Source organism: Tupaia chinensis, unplaced genomic scaffold, assembly GCF_000334495.1.
Source record: "Tupaia chinensis unplaced genomic scaffold, TupChi_1.0 Scaffold000316_1, whole genome shotgun sequence".
Taxonomy (NCBI): Eukaryota; Metazoa; Chordata; class Mammalia; order Scandentia; family Tupaiidae; genus Tupaia; species Tupaia belangeri.
Window position 1 is genome coordinate 6,820,262 of NW_006159809.1, and position 16,852 is coordinate 6,837,113.

A 16,852-nucleotide genomic window follows, 5' to 3' on the forward strand; every position below is an offset into this window, starting at 1 on the left:
AAGGGAGTGCTATATCAGGAAAATTAAATACAGACACACAGAAATAGGAGTTCAAAAACTAAGAGAGTGGCCTACTTAATCGTAGGGACAAGTCTGGAGTTGAATATCACAGCCCAGAATTTAATCAGGAAAATTGAACCAGAACAGAAGACAACATACATGAGACTGATAGGTTCATGTGCCTACCATTTGAACAGAATCCTAACTTGTTTCCTGGCTTTAAGCAAAGTTCCTCGGCATTTCTTTGTTTTAAGTTAAAACTGGTTTTCTTAATAATACCAAGTGAACTTACCATTGAAAGTAGTTAGATTATTTAAGAAATTACACGATCAATACAATGTGGGGGGGAAAGGAATGGAAGATAACTGTAGACACCAGAGATAGTGTGAGAAGAAGGTGGGAAAGGACAGAGGGTCAGAAAGAGGAGTAAAATATACTAGAAACGAGAAATGGAAAATTTTTTATAATAACATGCATGATTAAGCCACTATGCAGTATATTCTGGATGGGAAATCACATTTTGTATGCTGTGACGATGCTTAGGGGATGAATGTAAATTAAGTTAAAAAAAAGCTTCAGGAAAACAAACTATTTTTTGTGAAATGAAAAAAATGGATTAAAAATACCTATTTGATGACTGCAGAAAGATATATAGCCCCAGCTAGGTGCTACTTTATAGGATGTTCATTCTACTTACTGAGGCTTATGTCTAAAGTTGGACTTGTGTTCATGGAAATGTATGTACCAGCTGTGCTTGCTATGAAAATATATAGATTAAGATCTTTAGTGACTCAATAAAATGTGGGGGAAAAACAGTATAGAAAGCAAACATAGATACCAGAGACAGTGTGGGAGGAGAGTGGGAGAAGACAGAGGGTAAGAGATAGGGAATCAAGGATGGGGAAAAAAAAAAGCAAAACATACAAGAAACAAGAAATGGAAAATTATTTGTTGACGATAACATGTATGTTGATGTGCTTGATTGAGACAATATACAGTGTACTCTGGATGGAAAATCTCATTTTGTATGCTGTAATGATGTACAGTGAATGAATGTAAATAAATACATTTAAATTAAAAAAATAAAAACAAACAAACAAAAACCAAAACCAGCATGGCACAAAATAGACACACTGAGCAATGGAAAGGAATAGAGAATTCAGAAATAATACCCAAATCATATAGCCAACTGATATTTGACAAAGGGTGCCAAGACAGTGGAGGAAAAAAAAAAGTCTTGTCAGCCAATGGGGCTGAAGAACTGGATACCCACCTACAGAAAAATGAAGCTGAACCCCTATCTATCACCATTAACAAAATCAACTCAAAATGGATCAAAGATTTACATGTAAAGTCTGAAACTATAAATATAGTGGTAGAACAGTAAGAGGAAACTCTTGAACATACTGGAGTAGCCACAGATTTCTTAAATAATTTCCCCAAAGCACACACAATAATCCAAGATAGACAAGTAGAATTACATCAAGCTAAAAAGCTTTTTCACATCAAAGGAAACAACAAGACTGAAAACACAACACTCAGAATGGGAGAAAATATTTGTACATTATTCCTCAGACAAGGGATTGATAAACAGAATATACAGGGAACTCAGCAGCTCAGTCACCCATTAAACAAAACGAATAATCCAATTTAAAAATGGGCAAATGAGCTGAATAGACGATTCCCCAAGGAAGACTTACAAATGGCCAAAAGGCATATGAAACAATGCTTAAAGTCTCTTGTCATAAGGGAAATGGAAATTAAAACCACACCGAGTTACCATGTAACTCAATTAGAATACCAGCAGCAATAAAACAAAAAACAAGTGCTGGCAAGGCAGTGGTGAAAAGAGAACCAACCCTCTTACACTGTTGATGGGAATGTAAGTTAGTACAACCTCTGCAGAAAACAATACAGAGATTCCTCCAAAACCTAAAAGTAGAACCACTCTATGACCAAATAACCCCACTCCTTGGTATTTACTCAAAGGATAGTATAACATTCAGTTGGAAAAGACTCATGTACATCTCTGTTTATTACAACATTATTCACAATTATTAGGATATGGAATAAACCAAAGTGTCCAAAAACTGATGACTGAGTTGAAAAACTGTGGCACATATATATTATGGAGTATTTCTCAGCAGTAAGGAACAAAATGATCTTATCATGTGATTTAAAGTGGATGAATATAGAGGACTTAATGTTGAGCTACACTTTGAAAGACACACACTATATCCCCCACTTAACACGTACTGAATGTCTACACTCTATGGTAGAAAATAAAGACCTAAAGATCAGACAGTAGACAGGTTAAGTGTAAATAACAAAGACTGTAAGGGAGGGGAGTGGGTGATAGAGGACAGATGTATGTATTCACCAGAGAATGACTTAAGAAACAGGAGAAAGGGGGGGCACCCTCTGATGGAGCATGGTTACACTGCAATCCCTTCTTTATTTATACACCCTGTCACGATATGGGGAACAAACACATAAGCGCCCAGCAAGTGCTTTTTCAAGCCATAGCCATGATTTGAACTATAAGGTGGCCATGTGGGAGCCAACTTCCTTAACCATAGGCAACAGGGTCAGCCTAAAAACCAATTTTTTTTTTAACTGACTGAATTGATTGATTGATTTTAGTCATAGGGAGCATGTCCTCACAGGAGACAGAGAGAGGGGAAGTGAGAAATCACCCTTCGGGGGAATGTCAATGTGACAGTCACTTCTCCATTCTCCTCTCAGGATCTTGGGCATGTATGCACATATGCCAGGAGTCATTTTAAAGCCACTAGGTTCACAACTCAAACTATAGTCTGTCATGTGCGAGTCCAGCATCTTATCCACCAAACCACCTGCTGACTCACTAAAAACAAATTTAAAAAAGAAAGAACATGTAAACTTAGAACCCATTTAGTTACTGTCTCAAAGTAAGTTCTGAAATTGCCTTCAGATTATCCTAAGAGTATACAGTCTGAGCTTTGAGAGAATGATCTTTATGCTTTCTTCATTTTCTAAAAGCATAAAAGATTATTAAAAAAACACTTACCTCTGCCAAGTCCATCTTTGGAGATAATGTGCAGGTCAATACATGGTCACCTATGTTCTGTGGATTTTGTTTCAAAGAGATGTACATGGATTGAGCAGATTCAGGACTGTCTAACTGAAGAATTGCCTTTGGAGAAGATAAAAAATTATGAATATATCCTTAAAAATTTAAAAGAATTATCATATAATCCAGCAACTGCCCTTTTCAGGCTCTATCGAAAATAATTAAAAGCAGGGACTCTGGAACATACATTCACGTCCACAGAAGCATTATTCACAACAGCTAAAACGAAAGCAACCCAAATGTCCAATAATGGATAAATTAATTTTTTAAATGTGGACTATGCATACAACAGAATAATATTCAGTTTTCTAAAAGATGGAAATTCTGGTAAATGCTATAACATGGAGGAATCTAGAAGATATTATACTAAGTAAAATAAGCCAGTTGTGAAACAACAAATATAATTCCATGTATAAAAGTACCTAGACTAGTCAAATTTATAGAAGAGGAAACAGAATGATGGCTGAACAAAGGCTGAGGGACTGGGGAATTACTGTTTAATAGATAGAAAACTTCAGTTTGAGAGGATGAAAATATCCTGGAAATAAATGGTGGTGATGCTTGTAAAAAGTAAATGTACTCAATACCACTGAAACATGGCTCAAACAGTAAATTTATGTATCACAAATGGTAAAACTATCTGTATTTTTTTATCACCATAATTTTTTTTAATTTTTGAAAAGTTTGAATATATTTTTCTTTCAGGCTTCATACTTGTGATTACAAAAGGTAAATCTTTATTTCAAACTAAACAAAACAATCCTTAGTATGATGCAAAGGCAAAGTAAAATGGAAGAGGATAGCAGATGTTTTTAAAAATAAAAGAATAAAGATATCTAAAGTAAAGGCTAAGAATTCCCATTTGCTATCTGTATTCCTCCTTTCATCCTATGTCACACTATTTCTATACTACTAAAGTATATTCTATGTATCAATTAGAAATATGTCAGAGAAATTAATTTCTAATTGTTGGTCAATTATGTACATTTTATAAAGTGAATATTGTCAACTTTGATATGAAAGTTTACCTTTCTCAGTAATATATGACTCACCTATTAATAATAAACACATAGATGAACTACATAGAGGGCATACCAAATGAAATAGATGAGTGGTTTTTGGTTCTTTTTGAGGAAAGAAGTCTCACCAGAAAAGCTAGAAATTATTATTTTTATTGCCACAGGGGTGTGTGCACGCCAGAGAAAAAGAGAGGAAGAAAGTACGCTCCTAAGGGGTGTGGTCACCCTATGATCCCTTCTCCATTTCTCTATCCTATTAGGATTTGTTTTTCAAGTTACTAAAACCAAAATTTGAACCATAGCTGGCCAAGTAGGAGCTGGCTGCCTTAACCACAAGGCTACAGGGTGGCTTCAAGAAATTATTGTTTTATTTCTATTTCTTTACATATTAAACAGCAAACAGACCTGACTACATATATTTTATGGTTGGAAGGGAAAAAAATGTGCAAACATGGTTTTCATTTTTCAAAATAAGTGTAAATCAACTTAGTAAAGATCATAAAGATAGTTATGACAGCATTAAATGAATCCTCACCTAAATTTCTCAGCAAGATAATGCTCTTTACAATGTATTACTTTTCTCTCTGGTGTGAGTATTTCTCCTTAAAAACAAGGAGATCTTGGGCCAGCATATAATGTGGAGGTAAAGGCACTGGATCTCACATGTCTTGGCTGAGTGGTATGAGTCCTGGACCTAGCAGCTTGACAACCATGCTGGGCATGAGTGTGTGCCCAATATCCCAAAAGGAGAATGGATGAGAAGGGACTGAGGTGTGGCCATTCCCCCTGGGGGGTGATTTTTCTCTCTCTGTGTCTGGTGAGCACATATACCCTATAGTAATAACTTAAATTAAAAAGCAAAAAAACTAGGAGATCTAGAAAGAGAGAGAGAGAGAGACAGAGAAACTCTTTCTGTCACAATCCAAAAGAAAATACTTTGGTCTTTCATAATTCTGTTCAACAATTGAATGTTTGTAGGTACTTCAGATCAGAAGTTGAATTAAAATCTAAACCATAAGAATTTAGGGTTCAGCTATATATTTTCTATAGCACATACAGCTAATTACCTTGTTTTTATTACTCATGAATACATGGTGATCCACTCTTCCAAACTGAAGTCCAATACAAAGCACACACTGAAGTCCATCTTCTGGTAAATTATCAAGATGTACAAATCGACTGTAAATTTTATCCAAATTTGCCTATAGTTTTTTTTTAAAAAACAAGATATAAAAATAAAGTTGTAGATCAAACTGTAGGACACAGAACAGTAATTTAATATTACAGAATCAGATGACATACTCTCTCAATAGTAAGACAATGACTATATAGGTGAAAACAATGAGGTCTTAATCTTAGATATGAGTATCAGTAAAATAATATACACTCAAAACATTCTCTGATAAGATACTGATCCATCTGGCCACTTACAAGTATTGGAAAACTACTACAACACTTTATATCTTATTTTTACTAAGACACCTTCCATCTGTTATCCCTACCCACCCCCCCATTATCTTAAAATTAGTACTGAGGTTTTCCTTTTTGCTAGAAGTTGAACAAATAAGATCAAGGTTTCTATTAAACAAGTACAAAACTCACCCCTGGGTTGTTTTCTTTAATCAAGGTTGTAAATATATCTTCCTAAAAAGCCAAAACAGATAAAAGTTGAAGGTGTAAGCTCATACTCAAAAATATACAATATGTAGTTGAGATTACATAATATAATAATAAAAATGAATATGGATTACATAGTATTTCATAAATGAGGAAATAAAAGAAGTTATATATTTGCAAAAGAATATGTAAAAAAGGTAAAAACAAAAACCCACCTCTCCTCCTAAAAAAGTTACGTAAGTCCCAACCTATTTATATAACTTAATTCTTCCTGTTCCCCTATGTATATTAAAGATTCATAAAGGCAGTACCATTTAGGGAAGACACTCAAATTCCTGTGCATGGAATAAAAGACTTAATTCAGACAACAAGAAGATAATTCAAGTTACAAAAGAAAAGTTAACTAAGTGAAGTAGGGATGAGGAAGAACAGAAACAGACAAATAAAAAAACAGAAAAGGGGGAGCTAGTAGGTGGCATAGAGGTTAAGGAGTTGGTCTCCCACATGACCCACTTCAGTTAAAGTCCTAGACCTGGAGGCTTGAAACTCATGCTGGGCATATATGCATGCAAGCCCAAAATCCCAAGAGAAGAATGGAGGAGAAGGGATTGCAGCGTGGCCACCTGCACCCCAGGCGTGATTTCTTGCTTTCTACCTTTGTGTCTCACTGGTGAGTACATGCAATGTACAGCAAAAAGCTTCTCAACCAAACAAAACAAAGCAAAATAGGCAAGGATATAAATTTACAATACTTAGGTGTTTTTGAATTATAGACAGGCCAAGAGTGACATGAGACAAGGATGTCAAAGATGGAAGAGAAAAACAATGGAAGGCTTCATGGGCAGGAAAGGACTTGGGACTTTATCTAGTGAGACTATGGTACTTAAAACGTTTTTTCTTTTTGACACTACTGATATGCATAAAACAACCCCACTGATTATAGCATATAAGTGATTCTCAGTGAAAGGCTTTTCAAATGATAAGAATTTCTGTCATCCTCTGGAGATCCTAATATCTTTACTTTGTGTCTCTTACCAACTAATAATAAATGTTTATAGGCTACAAAGAGGTGATGAATGTTTTTTTTAAATCATGAAGTTGAAAAGATGAAGTTGAATTCAAATAGATTTGAATTTTATGTCAGCTGCACAGCTTTACGGAGAAAGTACTTGACAGAGATGAAACTGCAGGTAGAATGTACAAATAACCATTTACTTTGGTGGTCAAGTAGGAGTTTTTAGGAGATTAAATAATGGTAGAAGGAGGAGAGAAAGGGAATAAACTCCTGAGTTAAACCAGTCCAAAGTCTAGTGAGGAACTAAATGTAAAAAATATGAGAAAAAGGTTAAAGACAATCTTCAGAATACTAGCATGGTTGAGGTAAGAGCAGAAAGGAGAAACCTGTTTTCAAGACTTCTTTCACTCCAATATTCATGAGATAGGATTCCCTCCTATGAAAGTAATTTTCAGGCCAGCAGGTGGAATAGTGGTTAAGGTGCTAGACTCCCATAAAGTCAACCATGGTTAGAGTCCCAAACTTGGAGGCTTGCTTTCTCTGTCTCTCTTTCTGTCTGGTGAGCTCATGTGTCCTATAGCAAGTTAATAATAATTACTAAAACTAAATAAATAATTCTTAAAAAAAAAATGAAGGTAATTCTCAAAGACTAGAAGAGGTAAATACTGGAGGGACAGGAAGAAACCTCAGTGTTTAAAACATGTGACCAGAGAAAACTAGAAAATAAACACAACAGACTAGAAATAAATATTGACTTACTAAAAATGATGGTTAGTTTATTATTTACCTCATCTTTTATATTTATGTTTTCAGGAGCCATATTTATTGAGAGTTGATTTCCATCCATTGATATTGGGAAACAGGTATAAAACTTTACCATAGATTCTGCAGATTTTCTATTTATTTCTATATATGCCTTTTAAAATAGAAATGAAAAGAACAAAAGGTCTCATTTAATGTTATATTTTCTTGAAAATAATTCATACTTCAGAGTCACATGAACAAAGCAACCTCATAAATATTTTTAATATAAAAAATAACATGAGGCCCACAGACCAAGAATATTAAAACTAGAAGCAAGAAATAATAAATGACTGAACAAAAGTGTGAAAAAAGGAGAAACACTACAGAAACCAACATTAAGGTATTGCCTTATTCATCACTGCATCCTTATTGTCTAATGTACTATCTGGGATGAAACAGACATTTAACGAGTATTTCTGAGTAAATAAATTTCGTGACTAATAAAATGAGAAACGTGAGAAATGAAAGAGGACAAGAAATATGTACTAGTTGTCAGGCTATTTTTAATTGTGCTATTTTCATAGGTATAAAATTATAGACTCCTTAGATTTTAATTTCATACCTCGGTAAGAGGTTAAGTTTAATTCCATACATTAAAATAATTAATGAGGGACCAGCAGTTAGCATAATGGCTATGTCGCACTCCCACGCACTCCCATGTAGTCAACCGCTGTTCACGTCCTGGACCCAGTGGCTTAAAACTCATGCCTGGCGCGTGTGCGTGTGTGCCCAAGATCCCAAGAGGAGAATGGAGAAGGGATTGCGGCGTGGCCATCTCCCCTGGTGGGTGATTTCTTGCTTTCTGTCTCTCTGTCTCTCGTCTTTTGGGGGGGAACACGCCCCCAAAAAAAAAAAAAAAAAAAAAAAAAAAAAAAGCAAAAATAAATAAATAAAATAAAATAACTAATGAGATAAAAACCTTCTCTGCTTGTTTATAGTTTTAAGTTTCTTATTTCAATAAATTATTTCTTTATGTCATTTGTAATTTATTTATTAAACTTTCAATATGTGATAGCATAACATGGTATAAATCCTGTTTCTTGGGGACCAGCAGGTGGCATGGTGGTTAAAGTGCTGGACACTCCCACATGGCTGACCATGGTTCAAGTCCTGGACCTGGTAGCTTGCTTTCTCACTTTCCTTCTCTCTCTCTCTGTGTGTGTGTCTCTCTCTCTGATCAAATTAAAATAAATGAATAAATAAATAAAATTAAAAATTAAAAATAAATGAAGTTAAACAATTCTTTTTAAAAAAAAAATCCTGTTTCCCATTTTACATATTTTTGTATTTCCATTTTGCTTTAATTTTAATTTCACAAATGTGTTAAAGGGTTTTTATAACTAAATCTAATATTTTCCATATTATATCAAGAAAAGTATTACATCTCCAAATTTTAAAAAATTCTACTCAACTGTAATCAAAAGTAGGCAGAACATAATCTAGTTTTTTTTGTGTTTCTATTTTTTACTTATTTAGTCTATCCACTCACACATATGCTCTGGTTTATGATGTAAAGTAGTAAATTGTTTACAAACACCCACAATTTCCCCTATTTCAATATATTTCTACATAAACAACTTATAATAAAACATACATTCCTTCTTATACTTGTCTGTCTTTAAATGTTACAAAAAATTTACTTAAAGAAAAACTTTATTAAAACATTATACCATAAAATTCACCCATTTAAAAGGATACAATGCAATGGTTTTTATTGTATTAACAGAGTTATACAGCCATCCAAAAATCTACTTTTAACATATAAACTAAAAAGAATTTTCTTATACAAATTCTCCTCTCCTACTGATTTTTCTAATACACTGGCTCTAATAATCACTAAATACATATTCTACTCTACTCTCAAAGATCTCTTGTGATTGCCAACTCCTTTCTATTATAAGAACACTTCTTCTCACCACTGTAATAGTGTCACTTCCATTATTTAAACCTACCTGAAATCAGTATATCTTCCCAAACTGCTATGCTGTTTTTAAAATTACAAAATCAATATATACAGAAAACTAGAACATACAGATAAACACAAGTTGCTCTAAGTGATGGTATTATTAGTTTTTAAGTCTGAAAATGGTTATTATTTACTATTTGGGTACCCTGGTAAAAACAGCAGAAATAAGAAAAACTACTACTAAAGAGAGATCTACAAAATCTTATAGTCATCTTAAAACATTATTAAACACAGTAAAGATGTAAAACGCTTTCTTTTAAATACAAGTTTTGAGCAAAATTTTGACACTAGTTAGTAAGCCAGCCATTCCTCACCATCATTAAAACTATTCCTGATTAGACTACTAAAATAAAGAATATATCTGTGTCTTATACTTTAAAAATCCCTTAGCTTAAAAAAAGCTACTTTGAGATGTGCGTTTAAACTCTCAAATGTTTTGTGAATTTAATGATTTTTCAAAATGTATTTCTAAATATAAATAGTTATATCAACTCTTACCTTTTGGTGAGATGATAATACCAAAATATCCTTTAAACCACCAAATGGTTTTGCTAAGTTATACACTTCTTCTATAGAATAACCTTTAGCAGGCAAATTTGAAATAAGTACCAAACACATTTCTTCCGTTTCCTTCAAAACAAATTAAAACACCGATATTAAAATTTCTTTAACTGCTTTTGTGTTTACCAAAGTTTGCATTGTACATCATGTTAGTACTTAAATTGCATTTAATACTCAGGAAATTTTGATCAATTATGGAAGCTGTTTGAACCTCAAAAATGAAAAAAAAAAATTGCAAATTCATGTTCTCCAAGTACACAGGTTAACTGTGGTCATACTATCTGTCATCTACTGGGTCGTCGGAAAAGTCATGATACATTTTTGCATAAGAAAACAAAAAAATACATCATGACTTTTCCAACAACACAATGGTAAAGGTCTCTATGTCCCTTTTTCATCTACTGTTTTAAAACATCTTATTTCTGACTACAACTCCTTTCTTTCATGTACTGTTGCCATTCTTTGTGCCTTGTGTAATGCTGAAATTTTCAAGTTTAGATCAGTTTATCTTTCTGAATAAGATAATCACTTTTTGGCAGTTTCATAAAGAAGCTTTATCTAGGCCCACGCACAGTAGCATAAGTGGTAGGGCACTGCTCTACAGTGCTGGAGCCACATGGAAAACGATTCAGATTCTGGGTTGACTTGAAACACACCAAGTATGTGCATCAGTGATACCAGTTGGCTGGAAAGCTGGGGGAGCAGGTGTCAAAAAGTTCCTGGTGCAATGAAGCCCTGGTTGAAGGTGCTTGCTTCTGTCTCTTTCACAGTAGAAATAAAATTTTTTTAAAAGGGTGGTGGGAGGAGAGCCAGCTCTGTGGCACAATAATAATGCACTGATCAAGAGAAACCAGATCCTATATGGTGTCTATAGTTCGAATGCCCATCTGGGTTGGCCTGAACATGCCAGGCACACAGAGTACCCAAGATCTAATGAGCAGGCAGACTGGAAAAAAGAGATCATGGCGTAATTATAGAAGCTGTTCATCTCTCCGTCTCTCACTCTCAAGGCCATGCACTTTACTTTGCTTTTCCTTTTCTCTTTTTCCTGTTAAGGTTTTTGCCATAAGGCATGTGCACTTGCCAGAGACAGACAGACAGTCAGAGGGAAAGTGAAAAATCATTCGCAGGGTGATAGCCACACTGCAATCCCTTCTCCATTTCCCTCCTCAGATTTTGGGCATGCATACACATGAACCAACTTTAATTTTCAAACCGCCAGGTCTGGGACTTGAACCACAGTCAGCTATGTGGGAGTCCAGAACCTTAACCACTACACCACTTGCTGGCCCCTTTCTCTTCTGAATAAAGGAAAAAATTAGGAAAAAGTGGAAGAACAGCAGCATTGGTATAGTAGTAATGCAACAAGCCATACAGCTGGGCCTACCTAGGAAGGTAGGCCTTAGGCTCACACATGGATGTCTCCTTGTTTATGTTCTAGGCACTTGGGTGTGTACCTGTGATACAGGTTGACTGAAGGTAAGGGTGGATCCAGGTGTGAAAACCCTATTGTGAGTGTCTGTCGCTCTCTCTCATGAAAGAAATAAAATAAGGTAATCCTATTAAAAAAATACCAAAATCAAAACCAAAAAACCACGAGTTTATCTAATCTCCTTAGGATCCTTACCGCACAACCTAATCCCCACTGCAAGTACTTTCTTTTCTGCCATTCCTTCTCTCAGATCTCCTTTATTCTTCAAGATGACTCTCATGAATGCCACTTTTTCCTTTTGTAGATGTTGGGGAAATTCCTAAAGATGGGCTATAGTAGACTTGACAACTTTTGACTTTTCTTTTGTACAAAAGGTAGAAAGTTATAATTTTCATAAACCAGTGAGAATAATTTTTGACTAACATCAAATGTGTTCTTATAAGATTCCTTCTGAAGAGTTTTACATGATTCTAATGTTCTTCGAAATACTCTTCCTAAATAACTTAGCTACTACTTGAAGAATGGATCAACAAGTTAAAAACTTATGCTTAGAAGCTGAATAACCTCAAAATCTAAACCAGTAAAAGTTAAGCTTTTCATAATAAATACAACCAGAAGAAAACAATAAATTTCATGTCCTTCAAATAAAACTGAAAACTCCACTTGCTCCTCCAAAAACACAAATAATTAGCTTTCTAAATATTAACATATCTCCCACTTATATCTCAGGAAAACAGAGATAATACAAAATTCTATTAGTTCCCATTTTGACAATCTACTGTCTACACAAAAACCCATTTTGGTTTAATATGCTGTTCTCAGTGAAAAGTGGGTTCCAAAAACATAAAAATTTTATTGCTAATCTATTCCTACATTTTTGTGACATAATCTGCAACTAAAGGTTTTTAACTGAAACTATGTTTTATTTATTTATTTTCTGAGAGATCTTTGCTATCAGGCACATGTGCTTTCCAGACAAACAGAGAGGGAAAGCAAGCAATCACTCCCCTGCGGTCAGGAGATGGCCACTCCACAATCCCCTGTCCTCCATTCTCCTCTTGAGATTTTAGGAACATATGCACCCAGCTTGAGTTTTAAGCCACCGGGTCCAGGAATCAAACTGCAGTTGGCCAAATGGGAGTCTAGCACCTTAACCATTATGCCATCTGCTGGCTCCTGAAACTGTATTTTTTAAGTCTCAAATTACTGGGATTTTTCACATCAAATTCTGTACATTTTTTTTACAGGAGGTATGTTTCTAAGAAAAATGTCAAACTTCTTAAGATTTAAAGAAATAAGGAAACAAACTGACCTTGCTAATTGGTTCATTTTCTGTGGTCTCCAAAGCAGCTTCTTAACACAAAATAAAATAAAAATTTATGAAGGTACATTTATCAAGATGCCACTTTATTCCACAATAGATTCAATATTAACTACATGAAGATGTACATAACTAACAAATGACTAGAAGATTACTAGAAAATAAGAGAAACTGGCTTTTAAGTGGTATGTTTAATTTTATTCCCTCTGAGGCCAACATTTTAGAATAACCAAGAGATAGGGTGAAGATTTGAATCATAGCTTTTTTTTCTTTTTTAAGAGATTTTTGCTATAGGGTGCATGCACTCACCAGAGAGAGAAAAAGTGAGAAATCACCCCTGGGGGGAAGGAATGCCATGTGCAATCCCTTCCATTCTCCTCTCAGGATTTCTGGGCATGTGCGCACACACCCAGTGTGAGTTTCAAGTCACTGGGTATAGGGCTCAAACTATAATTGGCCATGTGGGAGTCCAGCACCTTAACCACTAAGCCACCTGCTGGCCCATATTCTTAATTTCACTTAGACATAACCCTGGTATTGAAATACACACATGCACGCACGCGTGCACACACACACACACACACACAGGATACAAAATTAAATACCTCTTCTCTTAAAAGTTTAACTTTCCTTTACCTTCAAACATAAGAAACAAAATAAAATTTCTATTAACTTACCTGAAACAATTTCTTTAGCATTGTTTTCAGTGACTATGACTTCCATATTGGTCTTTATTTCAGAGTTTTCTGTGGGAAATAATCTGCTTTAACAGTCTAGAAAAACACTAATATAATTAAACTAGAGAATCTGATCAGAAATTTAAGCTAGTTTATTTTGCCATTTTAAGTCTCCTTAGCTTGAACTGACTTAGATTACAAAACAAATTTCTCTTTGAAAAGCAAAATAATTCCTTTGAGGAGTTTTAAGCAAAATTCTAAAGTACACCATGAATGCACACCATGAGAATCTAAAGAAAATAATGCACTGAATGACAACATTACTAAGCTTACCTGGTATAGTCACAGCTTTACTGGCATCCTTAATTTTGACATTTGCAGCCTTTTTGGCTTCTAGAGACTTCTTTCCCGTAGATTTTGCTTTTAAAAGTAAAATTAAATCATAATTATATGGTCCTATTCAATCATTTAGCATGTTTCATACTAACAGAGAATGGAGGACAGGGGTTTGTGGAGTGGCCATCTCCTGACCCCTAGGGGAATGACTGCTTGCTTTCCCTCTCTCTGTTTCTCTGGTGAACGCATGTGCCTGATAGCAAAGATCTCTCAGAAAACAAATAAATAATTAGTAAATAAACAGCTCAACTTCATCATAAAAGAAGTTCTTTCTTGTATATTCAATATTTCTTTTTATTTTCAATACCTGTACGATTAAAACTAAATTTAAATTGAGATATAATTCTTTGCTGTTGGGTTTAAATGAACCAAAAGTTTAATCTTCATGTGGCAGAAACACATCATAATCATATATAAAAAAAGTAATTTCTGCAAAAGTTCCTTAAAATGTTACTAAAAAATTATGCTAGTTTCAACAAGCCACACTTATTTTAAACAGTGTTCTCTTTATGAAGAAAATGTATTATCCTAATATGGTAAGAAGTAATCTTTTAAAGTAATAAACATCAGGGACTGGCAGGCGGTGTGGTGGTTCGGGCCTGGACTCCATATGGCTAACAGCAGTTAAAGTCCTGGACCTGGAGGCTTGCTTTCTCACTCCCTGCCCCCTTTCTCTGTCTCTCTGGTCAAATTAGGAAAGGTAATATGAAGTGGCAGCTCTGAAAAAAATAAGAAACTGAAGATTACATAATTTTGGGAAGAAATGAAGAGCAGCCTGAAATTATGTATGTCAAAAAAGTACAGTTACATATTATATGGCTGTGATTATATACCTGCATAAAAATGTATCTATAATGACAGATACTGTCAAAGACCAAAGTAACAACAAATAAAAATCCTACATGGGTCAGGCTTAAGTATCAAAAAACTTACTAAACTTTAGTGTTATTAGATGCTAAAAATCATTATATCACTTTAGATTTTGCTTTTAGTATTGTATTTCTTACATTCCTTAAGGCAGAATTCGGAAATAGCTTAATAAACCCCTCTCCCCAAGTCTTACCTGTTTTCACTGACCCTTTATTACCCTTAGCAGCTACCGTTACCACAGATTTTACAGAATTCGCAGATTTTCCTAAATCACAAAGAAACCTTCCGTCAAAACTGGTTTATTTTCACTAGTTTCAACAATCACCAAAGAACCTCACAGAGAAAGAATTTAAGACCAATAGACTATATTTTACTCAAAACATAAAATGCTATCACCTGAGGCAGTACAGGCCACTTTCTAATTCTAGTAATGATGATTATTTCTTTAGAATGAAAAGTACCACTGAAATAAGAATTCATTTCCTTGCTGTGGTACTTAAAAACTAGAATTCATGCAAGTTAAATAAATCTCTATGTGTGAAGCCACTAGAAGCAAAACTACTAATTCCAAGGACATAAAAATAATTCCATTTTTTTTGAGAGATTTTCGCTATAGGGCACGTGCGCTCGCCAGACAGACAGAGAGAGACAGAGAGACAGAAAGCAGGAAATCACCCCCCAGGGGGGGGGGCCACGCCGCAATCCCTTCTCCTCCATTCTCCTCTCGGGATCTTGGGCACGCACGCACACGCGCCCGGCGTGAGTTTAAGCCACCGGGTCCGGGACTCGAACCACGGTCAACTACATGGGAGTCCAGTGACATAGCCATTACGCTAACTGCTGGTCCCACCCATTGTGAGTTTTAAGCCACCGGGTCTGGGACACGAACCGCGGTCGACTATGTGGGAGTCCAACGACATAGCCATTACGCTAACTGCTGGTTCCCCATAATTCCATGTTTTTAATGGTTACAAAAGGAGTTGGAATCTAGAGCCTTCTAAACTGTGCTTTCTTGGCTCACAGCTGTTTTGCAAGCATTCAGAATACCTATAACATGGGAAGGTCACAAAATGATGGCTTTGACTCCCACTATGTGGGAGTCCAGCGACATAGCCATTACGCTAACTGCTGGTCCCAATACATTCTTAGTGTGTTCTAGCTGTACAGAACTATTTAAAATGTTCTTGACCATTCTCTGTACCTACAAATCTATTAATAGTACTTAATTTCCAACGTGATGCTAAAAGACTGGGATTATCAAAATGTTGCAGAAAAGATCACCAGAGAGCTAAAATCTCTTCCATTCAAATAGCAACAGGTGATTTCACTATAAAAATTAGGATTCATAACAACTAGTGATAACGTATGAAGAAAAAGCTCAGGATCAGAAATCAGTAGACCCAAATTGAATTGCAAGTTAAAATGAGACATCTTGGTGAAGTGAGAGCTGTGCAAGTTTCCCCCACACAAGCAAGGATGGTGATTGCCACAGCTATCTAACAGGAGCCCTGCGAAAATCCAAATGTACTTTTGACAATTAAAACAAACAATGAAAAAAAAAAATACTGATATCCTCAAAAAATAAATCCAAATAGTTTACAAATCCGTCCCTTATTATAAAGACAGACCATAATCTTTGTTCAGAAAAAGCAACACCAATCTTTAGAGCCTGTTAATTCTATAGGCTCCACTACAGTACACCAGACCTTAGTCAGCCCCTTAAGGTATTTCATTCACTATCTTTCTGTTACTACCACTTTATTACTTTTAAGTATCAGAATTTAAGGAAAAAGTGGCCAGCATTAATTTTCAATAGTTAAGAGATGGTTATTGACTTTAGCACCCAGTCTACTATCAAGTCTTTGCCACTGACTCTCATAGGTATACTATCAAATATCAAAGTGTTGGCTAAATCAAGGCAGCCTCAAGATAAAGATTCCCAGCCATCCTGGACCCCCTAAGTTATTGCTTCTAAGGAGCTACCATATGAAAATCTGGATCTGCCCCTAACGATGATATTTGTCATTTCAAGGCTGTTCTCTTTCCTTTTAAATGTTATAGG

The 16,852-nt window shown here is 35.1% G+C and overlaps 1 protein-coding gene across 1 annotated transcript in view; it reads right to left on the reverse strand.

The window, feature by feature from the left end:
• The window catches only part of ZNF638 (zinc finger protein 638), a gene marked incomplete in the record, with an annotated part of 146,080 nt that overhangs the window by 22,616 nt on the left and 106,612 nt on the right, over positions 1 to 16,852 (reverse strand). Inside the window, 9 exon segments of the mRNA XM_027772969.1 lie at positions 3,050 to 3,175; positions 5,199 to 5,333; positions 5,734 to 5,775; positions 7,551 to 7,679; positions 10,032 to 10,163; positions 12,839 to 12,879; positions 13,525 to 13,593; positions 13,858 to 13,944; positions 14,984 to 15,055. Of these exon segments, the coding sequence (XP_027628770.1) occupies positions 3,050 to 3,175; positions 5,199 to 5,333; positions 5,734 to 5,775; positions 7,551 to 7,679; positions 10,032 to 10,163; positions 12,839 to 12,879; positions 13,525 to 13,593; positions 13,858 to 13,944; positions 14,984 to 15,055 (833 nt within the window).